Genomic DNA, 16,942 nt, shown 5'->3' with positions numbered 1-16,942 from the left:
AGAAGATATTGCTGCCAAAGTCTAGGCAGCCCCCCAGTCGTGCAGGTGTCGGGCTCCACCTGCCAGGCCTGATTTGATGTTGAAGCCGCCGTGACCAGATCTTCGGGACCAAACTGCCATTGGGATTCGTCCACGACGGTATGCAGTAACTTATCTACCATTGCGCCTTTGACTACTATTTATGTGCTTTTTTAAAGGCCGATGCTAAGACATGGTTCAAGCGGAGCGACCAAGGTCAAAACTACCGATCAAAATGCGCGTTCAGACCAAGCGACGGTGGTGTTGGGTTGGTTGCACAAGCCTTGTGAGAGCTGCTACCTGATGCTGGAAGCTTGAAGGAAGGTCTTCACTGGTGAAGATATCATACAATCCTGACCAGGGTCTTGGCGTGCACTCTGCAAAACAGCCATGTAGGTAAGCAAGAGCGTGCTCACTAGTTACGAATCAAGTTGATCGATTTCAGCTCAAACAAGCCTCCCAAACCGCCTGCCAGTACACACTACCAGAAGATATGCGTCTCGAATCCTTCACGGTATAGCAGGGATACCTGGGATACCTGGGGATACCTGAGGCATGCGCGCGCTGTTCCTGAATGTCTTTCCCATCAGCTGGCCAAAGGCGGGCAAAAACATGCGAGACGATGGAGTCAGTTGCCACGCACACCCTTTCTGGGAGGATGAAAGAGTATCTATCAACGAATTGCGACCTGTCGCCGGAAGCGAGCCGCCAACCCACTCGCCAGAGTTAAGCGCCGAGGCCTGCTGCCCTTCATGCAGCCCCGCGCGTTGGCCGCATCGGGGCTCGTCCCCTCCCTCCACCACGACGAGTAACGCGATATGTGACTGGCTGGAACAAAGAGCTCTGGGCCGTTGCGGCAAGAGGGGACAATGGCGATGAGAGCGCGGACCTGGCTGACGAGGATGGTGCGCTAGATTGGATCGAGAAGGGTCCAGCTGCTTTCTCTGTTCTTGATGGGACAACCCGATTGCTTTCCTGCCGGTTGGGAAACTTTGGTTTTCGTCACGCGTTGGTTGTGGAAACAAGAAGCTCACACCCATTTAGGGGATAGCGCATGCAACTTGAGTACGCCTTTCGCCCTTCCTGGTGTTGCGATTCACATGAACCAACAGCTTTTTCGAGTTGTTGGTTGTTCGGCCAAGCTGGATTGTCTGCCACTAGCTACGACTGTTACTTCGTATTTCTCTCCCCATGACGCCCCGGAGCAAAAGTTTGCAATGCCTTCCTGGTGCTGACAGCTTTGATTTACCGAACAGAGCCTACGACGTGGCTCATTGAGAGACGGAAACCCGCCGGCCAGATCGTCCGGCCCAAGGTAGCTCAGTTCATCATCAAATAAGCCAACGTTATCACCAGGATAACAGCTTCCAACACGAGGCCCCAAGCCCCTCATGTCTGAGTCTGGTTGGATGGCTGCACCTGAGCATCACCAAGACACCCTTTTCAACCTACTCTTTTGCTGGCCACTTTATTAATTCCGGCGGTCCTTGGAGATTGCTCAGGATCTCCCACAACTTTGAGGCTGCTGACACTTGCTTCCACCTCACACCTGGTTTACCTGCCCATTGCACGGACTGAACAGACAGCCTGGCGCTTCCAAAAAGCAACGGCCATCTGCTGCTGTGAGTCGCTATAACACAGAATCTCACAGGGGTGCATTTCAGCCTACTGCAGCCTAGTTGGACGCATACCTATGGGGTCCAATCACCCTTGTCTATCAACCAACCTGACCGTAACCACTCATTGCGCGGAGCCTCTTTAAACCACAGCCGCCCGCCCGTTGCTCCCGACCCTGATCCTCCCAGCCCTCCATCTGGAGGAATATTGTTTCGAACGTCCTGTCGCCGCTTCGATTCTGGAAGTCTGCTAATGAGGTAGGCCGACTATTGCGACCTCGTGGATCACCTCGTCTCAACCACCATTCATGCACCGGTCTAACACAATTCGGCCAGGCATACCTCGCTTCGATTATAGCTCCGCTGTGGTGATCACAGTGTCTGCTTGGAACTGGCTGAACTCGTAGCTTGCCCGGGCATGTTAAAGGTGCACCGCAGGCCTGCGTAACTATCACTGCACCACTTAATTATATTTATGTTTGATAGCCTACACCACTTTTGAGTTTCCTGTCAACCATCGCGCATTTATTGCCATCCGATCATGGCTCTTGAGGCACCTCTCAGATCATCAGCTGGAAACTTGCAATTTCCTTTTAATAAAGAGGGCAACATGTCTATCTCAGCAGAAACTGATGGGCTGCGGTCATCATACAGAACCGTGTAAGTTACTTCCCGAACAGTTGTGGATGACGACTTTTGACTTACTATATTAGCTCTTCTCCTCCGCCTGTAACAGACTCGGCTATGTTGCGGCCAAATTCCGTTAATCGCGTATCTTCAAACTCGATGAACATTCTAAGCCCAAGCGACATTGTAGGACCGTCCCCTGTGACTTCTAATGGGACAGAAACCACTGAGATTGAAGACGACGCTTTAGAAGATGTCGAACAAACACACTATGGAGATATGTCGCAGAGCTCCGAAGTATGTCACCCTGCAAATCGAGCATCGAAGCCCTTTTTAACTTCTGGATAGCTTCTCATGCTCTCCACAAATTTGCCCGAGAATTTTCGGCAGGCAAGTGGTGATGAGGCTGTCTCAGTCATTCATGCACCTGAGAGCTTTGCTAGTTGGGTGGGTGTTTCATTTTCCACGGTTGAGATGTTTCCATTGTTAATATCTTGGTTTTTAAACATCTACCAGACCTCCACAGAGTCCACGGCTCAACAAAGCCAGCCTAGCGATCGGTCCTTCTCCGGGAGAGAGGAGGAAAACTCGGCTGCACTTAGTAGTCCTATGCAAAAGGCAAGTCGACGTGTGCAATAGATGTTGTTAGACGGACAGCTAACTATTTGCTTTCTGTAGCCCATATCACAGCCCCCTCGGCCCCCTATCTCGACGGATGTAAAGCCAGTTCGATACAGTATTGACAGCGCAACTCCCCGAGCCCAGGACCTTCAAGATATGTTAGGTGATGGGAGCCGGTTGAGATCCAGTAGTACTAGTAGCCTCGAAAGTATGTACTCAGGCTCTTTCCGTTGAGATTCTGTGGCTGACAGACTGGTAGAGATCGATGAACAAACTGAGGCCGAAGAGGACGACGACGGCAACGATGACTATTCCGCTGCTCCATTCTTACGGCCTGCTGACGATGAAATTACAGCTCTTAGGGCAGCGCTCAAGGAGTGTTGGACACTCTGCAACACACTGGCTAGCCTTAGTGCAATCCACAGAGCACGAGTGTTCTACAGTTCTGGGACACCCGACGCTCACGAGAAGGCTTGGAAAACTTGCTGGAAGCTTTGCCAGCGTCTTTACGACAACCAAGATGAAGACCTGGCTTCTCACAATGTGAGAATGAACTTGGAACTATGTCGAGACTTTTGTCAAGCTCTTTTTGATGTCCGCCAAAAGAAAGATGAGACTTCGGACTCGGTGCTTCGCGTGAGCTTTGAGCTGAACAATCAGTAAGGTCCTTGTGACAGACCACAACAAATGCTATAGCTGACAAGAGAAATGCAGCCTTTACAGCGCTCAGGATAGTAGGAAGCTACCAGAACCGTTCAGGGAGAGAACTCTCGACTTTTACATCACACTTTGCCATCGCCTGATGAAACAGCGTAGTGAATTAGCAGAAGAGACAGATCATCTCCTAAGCGCGTGCTGGACCTTGGCTGAAATGCTGTTTAGTCTTCGCCAAAATAAGCGAGATGGAAATCCGGTGGATGAGGAATTACTTGGGTCAGCTGTCCAGGCATGCTGGGATCTTTGCGACATTTTCAGAGATGGTTGGACCCAGATTCGCCCTGACAGAAATACCCCAAGGCCAAGTCAGACAAGCTTTTTCCCTCAACAACCTATAGAGCAATCAGGCAGAGAAAGCCGACAGTCAAATCGCTCATCGTTGCACTCCAAAAGGGAAAGTGTTAAAAGCAGCCATCAGGAGGAGCGGCCACGCGAACCGCCACCAGTTCCAGAAACTCCTGTGACCGAGTTTGAAGACACTCCTATCTCTCCAGAAAGTCGATCTCCCCAGATGCCCAACATTATGGTGCTCGGTACCCCCAGCGATACGGGTCTTGGGGGGAGATGGTCGAGCAACACATCCAACATTTCCAGCTATTCGCGGGGTAGTAATCGAACTTCGAGCACAGCAACCACAACTACTGCAACAGAAGATCCTAATATTTCAAGATCAAAGCTGCTTGTTCTCCGAGCGGCCATGAACATAGGATTTAATCGGGACGCTATCCAAGATCCTATGTCCGAGTCCACAGTGCTGCACAAGTTTGTTCAAGGTTTACCTGCAGGCTCCTTCGGCTCCCTATCTAGTCATGCCACGCTCCTGCAGCAGTATAAAAGCTCTGTTCTATCAGACAAATTCCTTCCACGGAACCACGCCTTGCCCGTTCGTGGAAAACGGGTGATGGCTCAGGACATGGCGAAGAGTGTCCTGGCCATGAGCAATAGTTCTCCACGATATGCCTACCTCCGCGACCTTTTCAAGTTTGTCTTTCAATTTGGCGTCGATGAAGCTGAATCACGAAGAAACGTCAGCATCGCCATCTAGAATTTGGGCTACGAGTTAGGAACTTTAAACTTTTTATGACTATATTTCATTGGAGATTACATCCATGTGTTATTTCTTTTCTCATTGGCACTGAATCTTTGTCCAAGCGGAATAGCGCTACAAAAGAGCGAGATGTGGCGCTCAACTGAACTTGTCACATCGCACTAGATACCCCCTTACTTCTACCCTTTTTTTATTTTGGCTCCTTTGCTTTCAACTCTTTTGACTCTGTCACGCCGGATGGGTATGGGAGTTATCGCTGTATAGGCTTATGACGATCAATTTACTTTACTTTAATCAACCTCTTTATCATCATTTTCGGACATACAGTGTTCTGTATTGGTCTCAAGGTCAATATCTAACCGCGTCCGAATTCGGAACTTATTCGAGTTCCCTTTACTTGTAGCAGAGTTCCTCCGATCATGCTGGGGCCATATCCGTTCTCGCGCATCTCGCCCAATTCATCAAAATTCTCACCAAACATTATCTAAGAAACTCCATTTCACTGTTTCGCAAAGATATCATAAAGAAGAAAAACGAAAGAAAAAATCGCTTCTTTAAACCCCAGAGTATCCATTCTTCAGTCGTTGCTAATATATTGTGATCCTCCAGCGGCCATGGTCCAAAGTTGAGACAACAAAAATGAATCAAGAAACAAAGGTCAACGAATATCTCAAAGGGTGAAAGTCGCACGCGCCAAACCCAATTTTTTACCAAGTGCGGCACGCTTCATAATCCCCGCCGCATACCGAAATGCACCAATTCGAACCCGTTCAAGCCCGTTTACTTCTCTTCTGTTCGTCGAGAAACGCCAGGAACAGCCCGGGCTGCGCTGGTCGTGATGAAACCATCCTTGGGGCGTTCATCCTGGAGCCTGTTCTCGTTGCGTGCTTTCCCTTTATGGACAGGCTCGCTGAGCTGAGAAACCGAAGTTGCACGAGTACAGACGGTTGAGGTCGTCGTAGGGCGATCATGATCACAAATATCAGTCTCATATACTTCATCTGAAGAGGCAGTTTTGGCTGTAGGGGCATTCATATTTGTAGCCGGGTGTGCGATTTCGAGAGCCTGGTGAAAGCCGCCCTTGGCTGGGGGAGGGAAGTGAGAAAAAAGATGCAGGTTATTAGTATCAGAGCCATGGACAGATAAACTCTCTATTAACTCTCTGTTCAATCTTTCTCTGCATTCTTTGGATGCCGCATTATCGAGTACGTCGTTGCTGAGTTCCGTCTTTAGCCTGCAGCAAGCATTCGTCTCTGGGACGGCTGCACAGCCAAGCGATATCTGCCGGGCAACTTGATTGTTGACTGGTTGGAGCGATACCGCCGGCTGTATCATATTCGACGCGGGCGTAAAGGGCGAGTGGTTCGCAGGCATTTGGTGCGGTGTATAATTTTGTGTGCCTATAGCTGGGGTGTTATTGAGTCCAAGGAAACCGGGTGTCGAGTTCAAAAGGTCCATGGACGGATGAACCAAGGTGCTGCTGAAGTCCCATGGATTTGGCAATGCGGAGCTCTGGCCATAGCCATCGAAACAACCTTTTGGGCCATGCTGGTAACTGAGGCTGGGGATGTCCAGCTCGCTAGAAGCATGGTGCCCAAAACCACCATTGAAGGAAAAGTTAGTACTCGGGTGATAAAATGGAACCGTGTTTATATTGCCTGGGACGCCGCGTCTTGTGACACCCGACCCATCAGCGTATGGATCGTCTTGGAAAGTGAGGGTGTCAGTGTACATGTTACTGGCTACGCCCTGTGCCATGGGGCTTAGCTGTGTGAAGTGGAAGGAGTTCACCGGTAACTGGTTTACCTGTCCAAGTGCATAGGTATGAACTGGACCACTCGAGCAGAATGTGGGAGTTCGCGCAACCGGAGGGCATGCTGGAAGAACTGGTCCAACAGGAGTAGGAGTGAAAGCCCCATCGCTCGAGAGCATTGTACCATTTCCATATATAGGAAGTGGGCTTGGAAAGGCCGCAGAGTATTCCGGTCGAGAAAAATGATCGGTATAGCTTGCAGAGGAATCGACGCGGGATGTCTTGTAAAGCTTTGGAGGACGACTGGAGGAAGGCTCAAGGTTAGTCTCGGTGCTCCAAGGCATTAGGGCAGACCAACACACTTTCCGGTCAAGCCTTCAACCTCTTCGTCTTCGTCCTTGCCACGCGCACGCTTCTGGCCGGCCACGGAGGTAGTACGGGGGCTGAGGGCTCCAGCTAGGTCACTGCCACCAGGGCCTCCAGACCGAACAACGGGGAGATGAGGAGCCACGATTGGAGATGTTGGGGCCATGATGCTGTTAGTAGCGGCAGCAACACGGAGGTTTGGATCGGCGACGTGTTCAAAAGCTTGGTAGTCGATAGCCAGGACGTCATCAAGTGGCCAGTTATCTGATCCAATCCGCGGGTTCGGTGTTCCAAAGGTGGAGGTGCTGTTGGCAACAGGAGTGCTATGCAAGGGAATCGTTAGCTTCAAGGGGGAGTTCAAGAATGAAACCAACGAGTGCAGCTGTTGAATACGTGATCCATGGCTCTGCAACAATAACTGCACCAGAAATTGCAATGGACACAATACTGCCAAGTGAAATAGAGCTTACCCGAACCGGGGATCTCTGCCATATTTATTCTTCAAATAACGAAGTTGATTGTCAGACAGCTTGCGCTTGAAGCGCTGCTCGAACCTCATGCGAACCCAGGGGGGTGGCATTCCCATGTGAATAGCCTTGAGAACGTAGTGTATCTCGACGTCTTTGTATTGTTGAGAGCCCACCATCTCGATATCAGGTAGATGGATCACGGTTGACGCAAAGGGGGAAACAAGAGATCGAGATGTTGATGCGGCGAGGCGCACAAGCGATCTGGCACAGAGGAAAAAATAAAGCAAACGCAAGCCTTTTGAAAGCACACCGGAGAAAGAATACGGGGGATAGTATATAATAGGGAATAGCAAGGTTATTTCATAGGATGATTTCTTGCGGAAACGTTAGAGACACAAGCGCCTCTGGAAGGGAGAGGGATGAAGAAAATATATAGGTCGGCCAGGTGGCGTCATGGAAAGATGACTTGTTTGCATGCATGCCCTATGGAAACACGCAGACTCACTTGGGATCGGATGCCATCAGAGACCACTTGAAGCCAACCCCAGACGATGATAAGGATGAGCCTGGGTACTGCTGCTGTCGTTGAAAGGGATAGACGCTGGTTGTGCCGGGCGTTGCTGGTTCGAGAAGGCTCTTGCAAGAACGACCAAAAGTGAGTGAAGAGGGAGATCAGGTCGAGCAGATGAGCAGATGAGCATATCTCTTTGGTTTGGTTCGGCGCGAATAATCAGTGTATCGTAAAGCAGGCGACAGGTCGACGATGATGCGACATGTGGCACGAGACCCAACCAAGTCGATGTATTTTAGAGCAGAACGGGGCAGTTGCTTGGTGGTATAATGGCGGAAAGTCGGATGAGCTGCAGATGAGAGACGGCAGGATTCAGGGGAGAAGAAAGCAAAGGGGCGTGGGAGGAAGACGAGAGAAGTTGGGAGAGAGAAAGGTAAAGATCAGGTGGGGACGGTGAAAAGGCGCCGGGGCGAGGAGGAGGAAGAGACAAACAGTCAATATGACAAGCCTAGCACCATACGACTCAAGCTTATATTACCCAATCCAGAGAACAGTTCCTGGACAAGACAAGCGCAGCGTAGAGCCAGGCGTACGGCAGATGACACCGGCTGGCAAAGCTTGGACGGCTCCCCTTTGTCACTGCTGCGTAATTCAGTGACTTGGACGAGTCATACGGGACTACAATCGTCGTTCAGGGTCTTTATGTTTTGTGTTTTCATGTGGCCATTATTCGTCCAATGTTGCCCGTGTCCTCCGCCGGCTTCATGTATCAGCACCTGATGCCATTGCCATGTGCTCTCGATTCTGTAGGGGGCCTCCACAGGAAGTGAAGCCTAATAAAGCATAATAAGAAGCTGCTGCTGCTTACTGTGCACGTATTCGAGCTCTTAGCTTTGTACAAGTCCTCACAATGCCCTGCTCGCCTGACACTCAGAGTCCTCCTCTTGTATGCGCAGCCAAATGTAAGCCGTGGCGAGGAAGTTGTTGCATCCGTGGCCTTCTATAGATAACACTAAATAGCTCGATTGCTCCTTCACTCCCTAAACCGCCAAGCGTCTCGTTTCATTGTGCAAGGCAGAGCCGGCCACCACAGACAACTTCTTCTCCTCTGCACTACACCGTGCCGCAAACTTGAACGTCTACCAACGATGCGCCCACTATTTCATCACAAATGCAACAAGAGGTAGATTACTCCATACTCCTCTTTGATTTTCTTGAAGATTTTCATGCTTCATCTCTTTGTTCCAGTGGCAGGGTTGTCTTGTGAATTTAGATCCTTTCAACGAAGACGCATCATGGCTTAGCCTACCTAGCCTTCAATGTGTTCCCAGCGTCACCAAAATGTTCGACACAAAGGATCAAGCAGTGATTCCAAGGTACGATACTTATAATGATGTTAATTGGACTAGATGAGTGAATCGTTCGAATACGAGCACGACGTATTCTCGTTTCTCTCCACTTCGAAGCGACGAGTCCTAGAATTTGCGGTACTTACCAAATTTGACTACATCTTCAACAGAGCATGGATGCACTTACCGCAGTCAAAATCCATGCAAAAGTGAGAAGAAAGGTTGAGAAAAACATCAGCTGCCTTTCTATTCACTAGCCTGGCATTGTCGTGGATATCGGGACACTCTCTGTTCTGGCTCTGTTCTGGCTCTGTCCTTGCAGAACGTCCTATTGGGTTTGGACAAAGTAGCCAACACACCTTCCTTTGATTCCCGGCTATCTAGATACCTGTGACTTTAAGCTGGTAAGTATTTGGCGTCTATAAGGCGGCACTGTCCGAAATACAGAACTCTTGTCAACAGGTCTAACGGTGTCGCAGCCATATTCGACAAGGAAAATAGCCCTTGTACTGACGGAACGTGAGATAAATCTTGTCGATATAATTTCCAGGTCAATAACTCAACCAAACATAAGCGAGCGAACATATTAAAGTCTCGAAATGACTGTGTTGCCGAAGCCGCGTCGGCAGAGTAAATCCAACAAAGTCGAAAAGGCTCACTTTGACATGGGCTAGAATAGGACCGCGGCTATCATCGAGCTGGGTATCGCTACCAAAAAGACGCTTGAAAGCCCTAGGTCTGGCCCTCTTTCTCCCTGACGTCTTTTCATGAAGACAAGTGAGATAGATACAATTGTTATGACGATTTGCATGGAAATGGCCTTGGCGATCTCACATTTCCAATCATCACCAGCAGTAGTCCACGTCTTCGCTGGACAGCCCGAAAACACCGATCAATAGTACAGACAGAACAGTCAATGTGTAGGTCTCCAAGGGATGAAAAAGTCTGTTCTCTTGATCTAGTGTATTCTTGGCTAAACACCAAGCCGGCGGGGCAATCATGCTCACTTTAGTATAAATAGTGTCAAAGACGAAAAGTCAATGCTTAGAATCCTCTCGATGAGTAAGAAAAATAAAGAGATATCTGAAGGGCAATTCTGTACTACCAGGCTTGCCCCGTGAGCGAGGGAAGATGGAGAAACATTTGCGTGCTAAAGTATTTTCTTACTTGCTCAAATTCCTATACGACAACGTTATAAATTCGACTGACAGCAGTTGACAGACGTCACTGAAGATAATACAAGCCTTGGCCCTCAGGAAATCGTGGGCACCTAGGCTATACAGTCTATCGAGCCAAATTGCCTAGTCCACCAAGATTTTGTAGACAACGATTTGTGACTTTGTGGATACCCAACGAGCAAGCCAGAGCGATTTAGGTGTATTCCTAGTAGTCTGCAATGACAAAATCTCAATGGAGGCAGATATCATAGCGGTAGCTCTTGGCTCATCATGATAATGACCGGTCGGACCAAAGTATGCTACTGGCTTTCATGCCTAGAGCCATTGCCCAGAACTGGCTCATAACGCATCATGCTGTTTCCATGCAAACGTCACATTCAGGGGGCAAAAATAAATGGATGGAGCTTAGGGACTTGATGGTGGCAAAATTACGACATGCGGGAACTCGGAGGACGGTATTCATCGCAGTTGTTTCAGCCGTTGCACATGGCACGCAGTTCCATTTCCGTGCTTCACATACATGTGAATATGCCCGCAAGATGCCTATCACAGGTACCGTGGCAAAAGCATGAGGTCAAAGGGAGGACGTGAGAGGAACAAAGAACAAGCATTGCAAGAAGATTGCGGCCGGGTTGTGGCCTTTGCCCCTTGATTCACAAAAGACGATACGTCCGCTCACGCGCACGGTCAGTCTGTTGTTCAGTCTATGGAAGTATTCGTTATCTTTATGAGCGCGCTGCTTTTCGCATAGTTGCTTCATCCGCACAATGTTGCACATGATTCAGGCTATGAGGTGGCCCAGTGAGCCCAAGGTCAGGCCTTTATGATTGCTTGATGCTCACTAACAAATTTGCTCAGTTGGGCTTGCATCCCATTGAATCATTCCTTTGATGTGAAGCTATACTCTGCACACGGCTCACTTGTTACTGAGGCCCGTCGTCATCACCCCATCATTACTCAGGGAGTTTCTTGGGAAACGCACGGCTATGAGGCCGGTGTATTGGGCGCTTGTGTAGTGTATATGCCGTCTATTCATAAAGGTCCAACTTCACACCAGCGCAGGCATTAAACAGACATGGGTGAGCCGCCGCGTGAAAACACACCCAACCAACATCGGACATGGCCCCCTTCATCGTCGCCGACCCAATCATCCTGGCCGGCCAACTCGTCTTCCTCGACGCAAAACAGGGGAACATCAAGATCGAGCATGGCCTGTCTGAACGCCTCCAGAAGCCTGACCGTCGTGCTGTCGCGCTTAGGGACCATGACGACGGCTCGCGATTCCGTGCCCAGCGCCAGATGTTGGCCGATGGCAGATGCCAGCAGCGCCGGGTGATTGTCGTCATACATGGGGTCTGCGGCCAGGACAATCTACAAAGTCCGTCAGCTACATTCTTCTTCCTCACGGTTCCCCAACGTCGTCACACGCAGCGTCAAACCATACCTTGAACTGGTTCTCCCTCCCAAACAGCTCCTGCTCAACCTCGTCCTCGCCACCACCCCAGGTCAGCGTGCCGACCTTCACCGCTCCCCCCCTCGCCTCCACGACGGCCCTATTCCCATCGACATTGCCCTTCAGGTTCCCCGTGATGGCCGGCAAATCGCTCACGCAGACGCGGGCCTTCCACAGCACGGCGGCCGCCAGGCCCAACAGCCCTGTGCCGGATCCCAACTCCAGCACGGCCGGCGCCTCGTGGCCCAACGACTCGTCAAACAGCCTGAACAGCGACGTGGCAGCCAGCCCGGGCAGCTGCTGCGCGAGAAGATACGACGCCCCCCACGTCTTGAGGCCCAGCGAGTCCCCCGTCAGCGCAGGCTCCCGGATCACCAGCTCAAAGGGCTCGTACGCGCCCACGCTGCCGTCGGCCGCCTCAAACGGCCACCTGCGCACAATGTCGCCCATGGCTGCGCGGCCGCACCGCTCCGACATGCGCCGGGCCGCCAGATCCCACAGCGTCTCCCTCTGCTGCTCGTCGGCGATCCAGCCCAGCGGCGACGACACAATCGTCGATATGTACCGCGTCACGTCGGCCTTGCGCAGCGCACCAGCCGACTCGTGCTCCTGGACGACGGCGGCGCGTCCCGCCCGGCGGTTCCATACAGGCGGTTGGAGGCGAAGCCCTTCGAGGACAGCGAGGAGTGTTTCGTAGGCGGGCTTCTCATAGACCTGGGGCAGGTCATATGAGGCCATTTTCGGTTTTTTGGTTTTTTTCTGGTCCGTCTGTGCTCGTCTCTCGCGAGGCGAGGACGCTCAAAACACAGCCATTGTTGCCGCAGAGTTCGATTCAAATATGTATACCCAGAAACTTTACACGCCAGCGAGCGTGTTTAAAAAAAAAAACCGTAAACTCGCCCGCAAAGAAAAGAAGCGGCAGCAGAGAAAGGTTGATTGCTTCGCCCAGGACCCTGGATTTTCATAAAAGCGGATGTTCCCACGCCCCCTCCCCCTCTCTCACCCCCCACCCCGCCAGCCAACGGGCGTGTGCGGCTCCCAAACGGCCCAGCCGCCCCAACGTCCCACTGGGGACCCTGGCGTGGCGGCTTTTGGCGCTCAGGCTGGCAGCCTGGCCTTGCACTGACGCAGCAGAGCCCGCGAGCCCGGCCGCCCAGGAAGCTCGCCGCCCTGCGGTGGTGCAATTGTGGCGGTGGTTTGTTCTCTGGAAAGTTCCGCGCTTTGAAGACTCTAGAACCATGCCGGCCGTCTTGTCGTCTCTTTTTGTCTCTGCTGTCTCGGGTACCGAGGACCGGGGGCCAACCACCCATGCGCCGAGGTACGTACCCCGTAGTTTAAAAATAATCGTACAACAATGAATGGCCCGTCGGGCAACATTCATGGCATAAACCGGCAATACAAGCGAAATGACCTTTGTTTCTTTTCTTTATTTTTTTTTTTTTTTCGGGGGCGTACTATTATGCTCATATGTATGGTATTTCCGAGTACGGAGGACGTGTACATAATACTATGTATGTACAACCTTTTAAAAGGACGAGTGTTGGCCCACCCAGGTCCTGCGACTCCGTATCGGCGCGGAACCGAGCTTCCGAAACAATTGCAGTCGACACCACGCAGTTGGCCTCGGTGTCGAATCCAGGCCGCAGAACCCAACAGCTTCAATAAATTCGTGAAACAGTCGTGTGAGCACTTGGCTCATTGCGGTATATGGGTCCAACCGCCATTCAGCCGCTCACAGCACCCAGAGGTCACAGACTCATAGTCAATTTGAGTATACTTTTTGTATTCATCATGCCTGTGTCAGGCTGTGGTATCAAAAAACTAAAACCCTCTGCCTAGATAGGCATGGCCCATACGAGGTCTCGTTCACTCCTCTCTCGTCATCTTTGGTAGACTTCCACGTTCCTGTCTCCATCACTGCTTCCGCCACTGTCCTCTGTGTATACGTGCAAAAGGTCCTGGTCCCTGGTCCTTGATGCAAATGCTAATTCCGCTATCCTGTGTACGCCGTTTTTGTCGGTCCAAATAATAAAAGCAAATATGTCAAAAGAGAATAAAAAGATATCGCTCCCTTCCCAGGCCCAACATGCAATGTCATGATAAAAAGAAGAAAAAACAAGTCAAAACCTAAGAGGCATTCAAAAACACTTAATACAATAGCAACAAATCTTCCTCACTCTCGATCTGGAGAGTACTGCTTGTAAATCTCCCGCTTCATGTTTTGCAGTCGGTCTCGCAAATCTAGCAGGCTAGCAAGCTTCTCGTGGGGTGGGTTGTCCAGCGCCGTAATCTCGTAGTGCAACGTCTCATATTGCTGATAGTATGTCTTGAACTTGTGTGCTTTGTTCAAGACATCCGAAGGCACAGCCCGGCGCTTCACCGACATGGGCTTGTCCTCTTTATCTGCCTTTCGCTTCTTGGGCATCGGTAGCTCCTCATCCAAGTCTGATGCATTGGTGGGTGGAGACGAAGCAAGCGGTGACGACTTTGTTGGAGACGTATTGTTCGTGTTTTTGCTTCGGAACGAGGTCGATGCAGCACGGGCTTGCGATTGCTGGCTGCTCTTTGTGGCAAGCGGCCTAGAGCCGGGGGCAGGCAACGGTTGCTTTGGCTTAATCCGCTTTGACAGTGGCGTGCCGGAGCTGGAGCTCGAGTCGGATTCTTCCCTCGGTCGCTTCACAGGTGGCTTCTTGACAGGTTCCCTTGCCGGTGCCGATGGTCTGGTGTTCACAATGACTGTGTCCTTGGCTTTATTTGCTTTAGCTGGGACAGGCTTTGGTTTCATTATTGGTGGCTCATCCCCAGACGAGTCGGAGTTCTCAATGATGGCTGCGGAAAGCTCACGCTTCTCAGTCTTGCGTGCTGGTTTGGCCTTGGTAGGAGATGGCTTTGGTGCGGCTGCCGTAGATTTCGAATTTCCCAATAGCCTCTTAGTCTGGGCCTCCTGAGCCGAGGGCTTGTTTGACTTGGTTCGCGACGAAGTCGAGTTTGAACGAGACATGCTTTCGCCTCCATTCTTGGGCTTATCATTCTCAGCACCGTCCGTGTCATCCTTTGGGCCAGAACCGTCAACTTTAATCTTTGGTGCTGGTTGAGCGGGGCCCTTTGCAAGGTTGGCTTGCAAGCGACTCAAGCACTTCCCCTTCCCTCGTTCTTCCTTGGGCAATAATCGTTGCCACTCTACTTCAGAAGATGATAGTCGCTGCTTGTCATATTGTCGAACGGCGTTGTCAATTGCTGTTTGACGGTCGTCTTGGGAATCGTAATCGTACTTCCAAACATCGAGCTCCTTCCAGCATGACTTTTTCATAGTCCATTTTTTAGAGTCGTTCAAATCAGCCATCTTTTCCAACGTTGGCCGGAAATCTTCTTCCTTGCCAGTCCACTTATTCTTTAAATAGTCGGTCGTTCGATCCATTACCGCCAATTCGTGAACCAGTGTGACTCTTTGCTCTCTTTTTCGTTCCATGACTTGCTGGGAGGCTGACACTTGCGGAGTGAGGTTCGGCGAGCGGGTGGCATTTAGCGCTGGTGAAGTTGTTATTGATTTTGGGGTAGATGTATAATTGGCCAAGGGCTTGACCTTGGACTTGGCCTTGGCAGCACCCTTGCCCGTAGGCAGCTTTTCGACAACGCGAGCGCTTCAATCCCCGTCAGCGCCTGGTCACCAAGGCATCATTGAGAAGGCATTAGAGCCATGTAACTTACCGGTCGCGGGCGGCATCATGGGCTGCCAGCCTATTTTGCAGGGCTTCAATATCTGAATCAAGCCCAGAAGACGCTGAGCCTTTACTAGACAAAGGTTTCTTGCCGACGTCCGTTTCTTTCGTGCTCGACACAGCCTGCTTTTCAGAGACACGAGGTGACTTTGGCTTCCTAAAGACGGATCCCGCATGTGGCAATCGCTCAGCACGACGAGTCGACTCAAAAGGCTTGGTCAGGTAGAGGTCAAAAGGAACTTCCTCCTCGGGGGCCGGTATTCGGTGCGTATTAGGTCCGTAGTGTAACATCTACATCAAGTCTATTAGCATCAAAAATGAATATAATCCGGTGGCAAACTTTGAGTACGGAGTCTCAAAGATGACCTTGTCATACAATAGTCCTTCCTGGCACTTGCCAAGAACGGGCATTGGACGATGCTCCAAGGCACACACAACATGAGCTTTGAGAGGAAGAAAACATACCGGTCGTTTTCCCAACTCCAATTCAAGGTCATCCCCCGTACGGGCACTCCTGATCATCTGCTCCACAACATGATCAGACAGGTTGACGACGAATGCTTGTGGTAGCAGCGAAGAGTCCTGGTCGGCGGAGCCTGCCAGCATCCACCCGCCGTCGGGAACCTTGAGAGAATTCATTGTTGTCGTATGTGGTAGATCAACAACCAAATCCGAAGGGAAGGGTTTTTGATTTTTATGTTGATTTCGTAAGACGTCGGACAGACTGTGCCCTGGTCAAGCGGCGCTAGGCTGCTAGTCGTGGTGGGATGTGAGGCGCAGGTTCGAGGGTTCCAAGTCGATTGATGCCGAAGCAAAGTATAAAGAGGTTAGGCAGGTTCGGCGTAAAGCTTCCTGCAATGAAGCTTGAAAGTATGATTGTTGGCGGCGTAATAGTCAGTTACATGATATGATTCACTCGGCACGTTCTGTTCCTATCGTGATCGTAAATGGTCGTGAATATCAGACGTTCGGGCAGCCGAGACGGAATCAGGCGGCTGACAGAGGCAATTCACTGCCGGCGTCCCCAAAGGGACAGCAATGAGTGGGATGGACACAATGCGAGTGGTTCGGGACGACAAAAGCCAAAACAAAAGTGAGGTATCCAACAACCGCGCAGGGCTCATGAGGCAACACCAACAGAGGGAAGTGAGGAGAAGAAGAGAGGTTATCCTGATGGCGGTTCGAGGCGGGAAGAAGAGGAAGGATGAGGCGAAGGCTGGGTGGACGCTGGCACTGGGCGGCGCTGACACTGACACTGGCACGGGCTTTAGGTGACGGGCGGGCACGGGCAGCTGGATTGGGTTAGGGCTGGAAGTTGGGGAGGACAGGAACAGCTGGTGCTCAGGTGGCCCCTCAGGTGGGCTAGTTGGCTAGCAGCACCAACATTGAAGCTAGGGACGGGGGGACGGGCTGACGGGGACGGGGGACTGTGGATCGTGGACTGGGGATCTCTGGACAGTGGATGGACTGGGGAGAGCAACTTGAGCTGGTGGCCC

At 51.1% G+C, this 16,942-nt stretch overlaps 4 protein-coding genes across 4 annotated transcripts; 1 reads left to right on the top strand and 3 right to left on the bottom strand.

Moving 5' to 3' along the window:
• Positions 1 to 2,244: 2,244 nt before the first annotated feature.
• Positions 2,245 to 4,644, top strand: MAA_00684 (uncharacterized protein; the record flags this gene model as incomplete). Its single annotated transcript, XM_007818682.2, has 6 exons — positions 2,245 to 2,294; positions 2,348 to 2,558; positions 2,610 to 2,891; positions 2,940 to 3,090; positions 3,142 to 3,541; positions 3,597 to 4,644. 6 exons carry the CDS (start codon positions 2,245 to 2,247, stop codon positions 4,642 to 4,644), a joined length of 2,142 nt encoding a protein of 713 aa, XP_007816873.2.
• A 783-nt stretch (positions 4,645 to 5,427) lies between these two features.
• MAA_00685 (uncharacterized protein) lies at positions 5,428 to 7,412 on the bottom strand (the record flags this gene model as incomplete). Its single annotated transcript, XM_007818683.1, has 3 exons — positions 5,428 to 6,703; positions 6,763 to 7,071; positions 7,237 to 7,412. 3 exons carry the CDS (start codon positions 7,410 to 7,412, stop codon positions 5,428 to 5,430), a joined length of 1,761 nt encoding a protein of 586 aa, XP_007816874.1.
• Positions 7,413 to 11,339: 3,927 nt separating this feature from the next.
• On the bottom strand, positions 11,340 to 12,465 carry MAA_00686 (S-adenosylmethionine-dependent methyltransferase-like protein; the record flags this gene model as incomplete). The annotated part of the gene is made up of 2 exons (XM_007818684.1): positions 11,340 to 11,645; positions 11,719 to 12,465. The coding sequence occupies 2 exons, from the start codon at positions 12,463 to 12,465 to the stop codon at positions 11,340 to 11,342; spliced, it is 1,053 nt and encodes a 350-aa protein (XP_007816875.1).
• A 1,435-nt stretch (positions 12,466 to 13,900) lies between these two features.
• MAA_00687 (com1) lies at positions 13,901 to 16,085 on the bottom strand (the record flags this gene model as incomplete). Its single annotated transcript, XM_007818685.1, has 3 exons — positions 13,901 to 15,368; positions 15,436 to 15,737; positions 15,912 to 16,085. 3 exons carry the CDS (start codon positions 16,083 to 16,085, stop codon positions 13,901 to 13,903), a joined length of 1,944 nt encoding a protein of 647 aa, XP_007816876.1.
• Between the last annotated feature and the right edge of the window lie 857 nt (positions 16,086 to 16,942).

This window comes from Metarhizium robertsii (genome assembly GCF_000187425.2).
Source record: "Metarhizium robertsii ARSEF 23 chromosome Unknown MAA_Scf_7, whole genome shotgun sequence".
In the NCBI taxonomy this organism is placed as follows: Eukaryota; Fungi; Ascomycota; class Sordariomycetes; order Hypocreales; family Clavicipitaceae; genus Metarhizium; species Metarhizium robertsii.
This window is presented reverse-complemented; position numbering and strand designations above follow the sequence as displayed.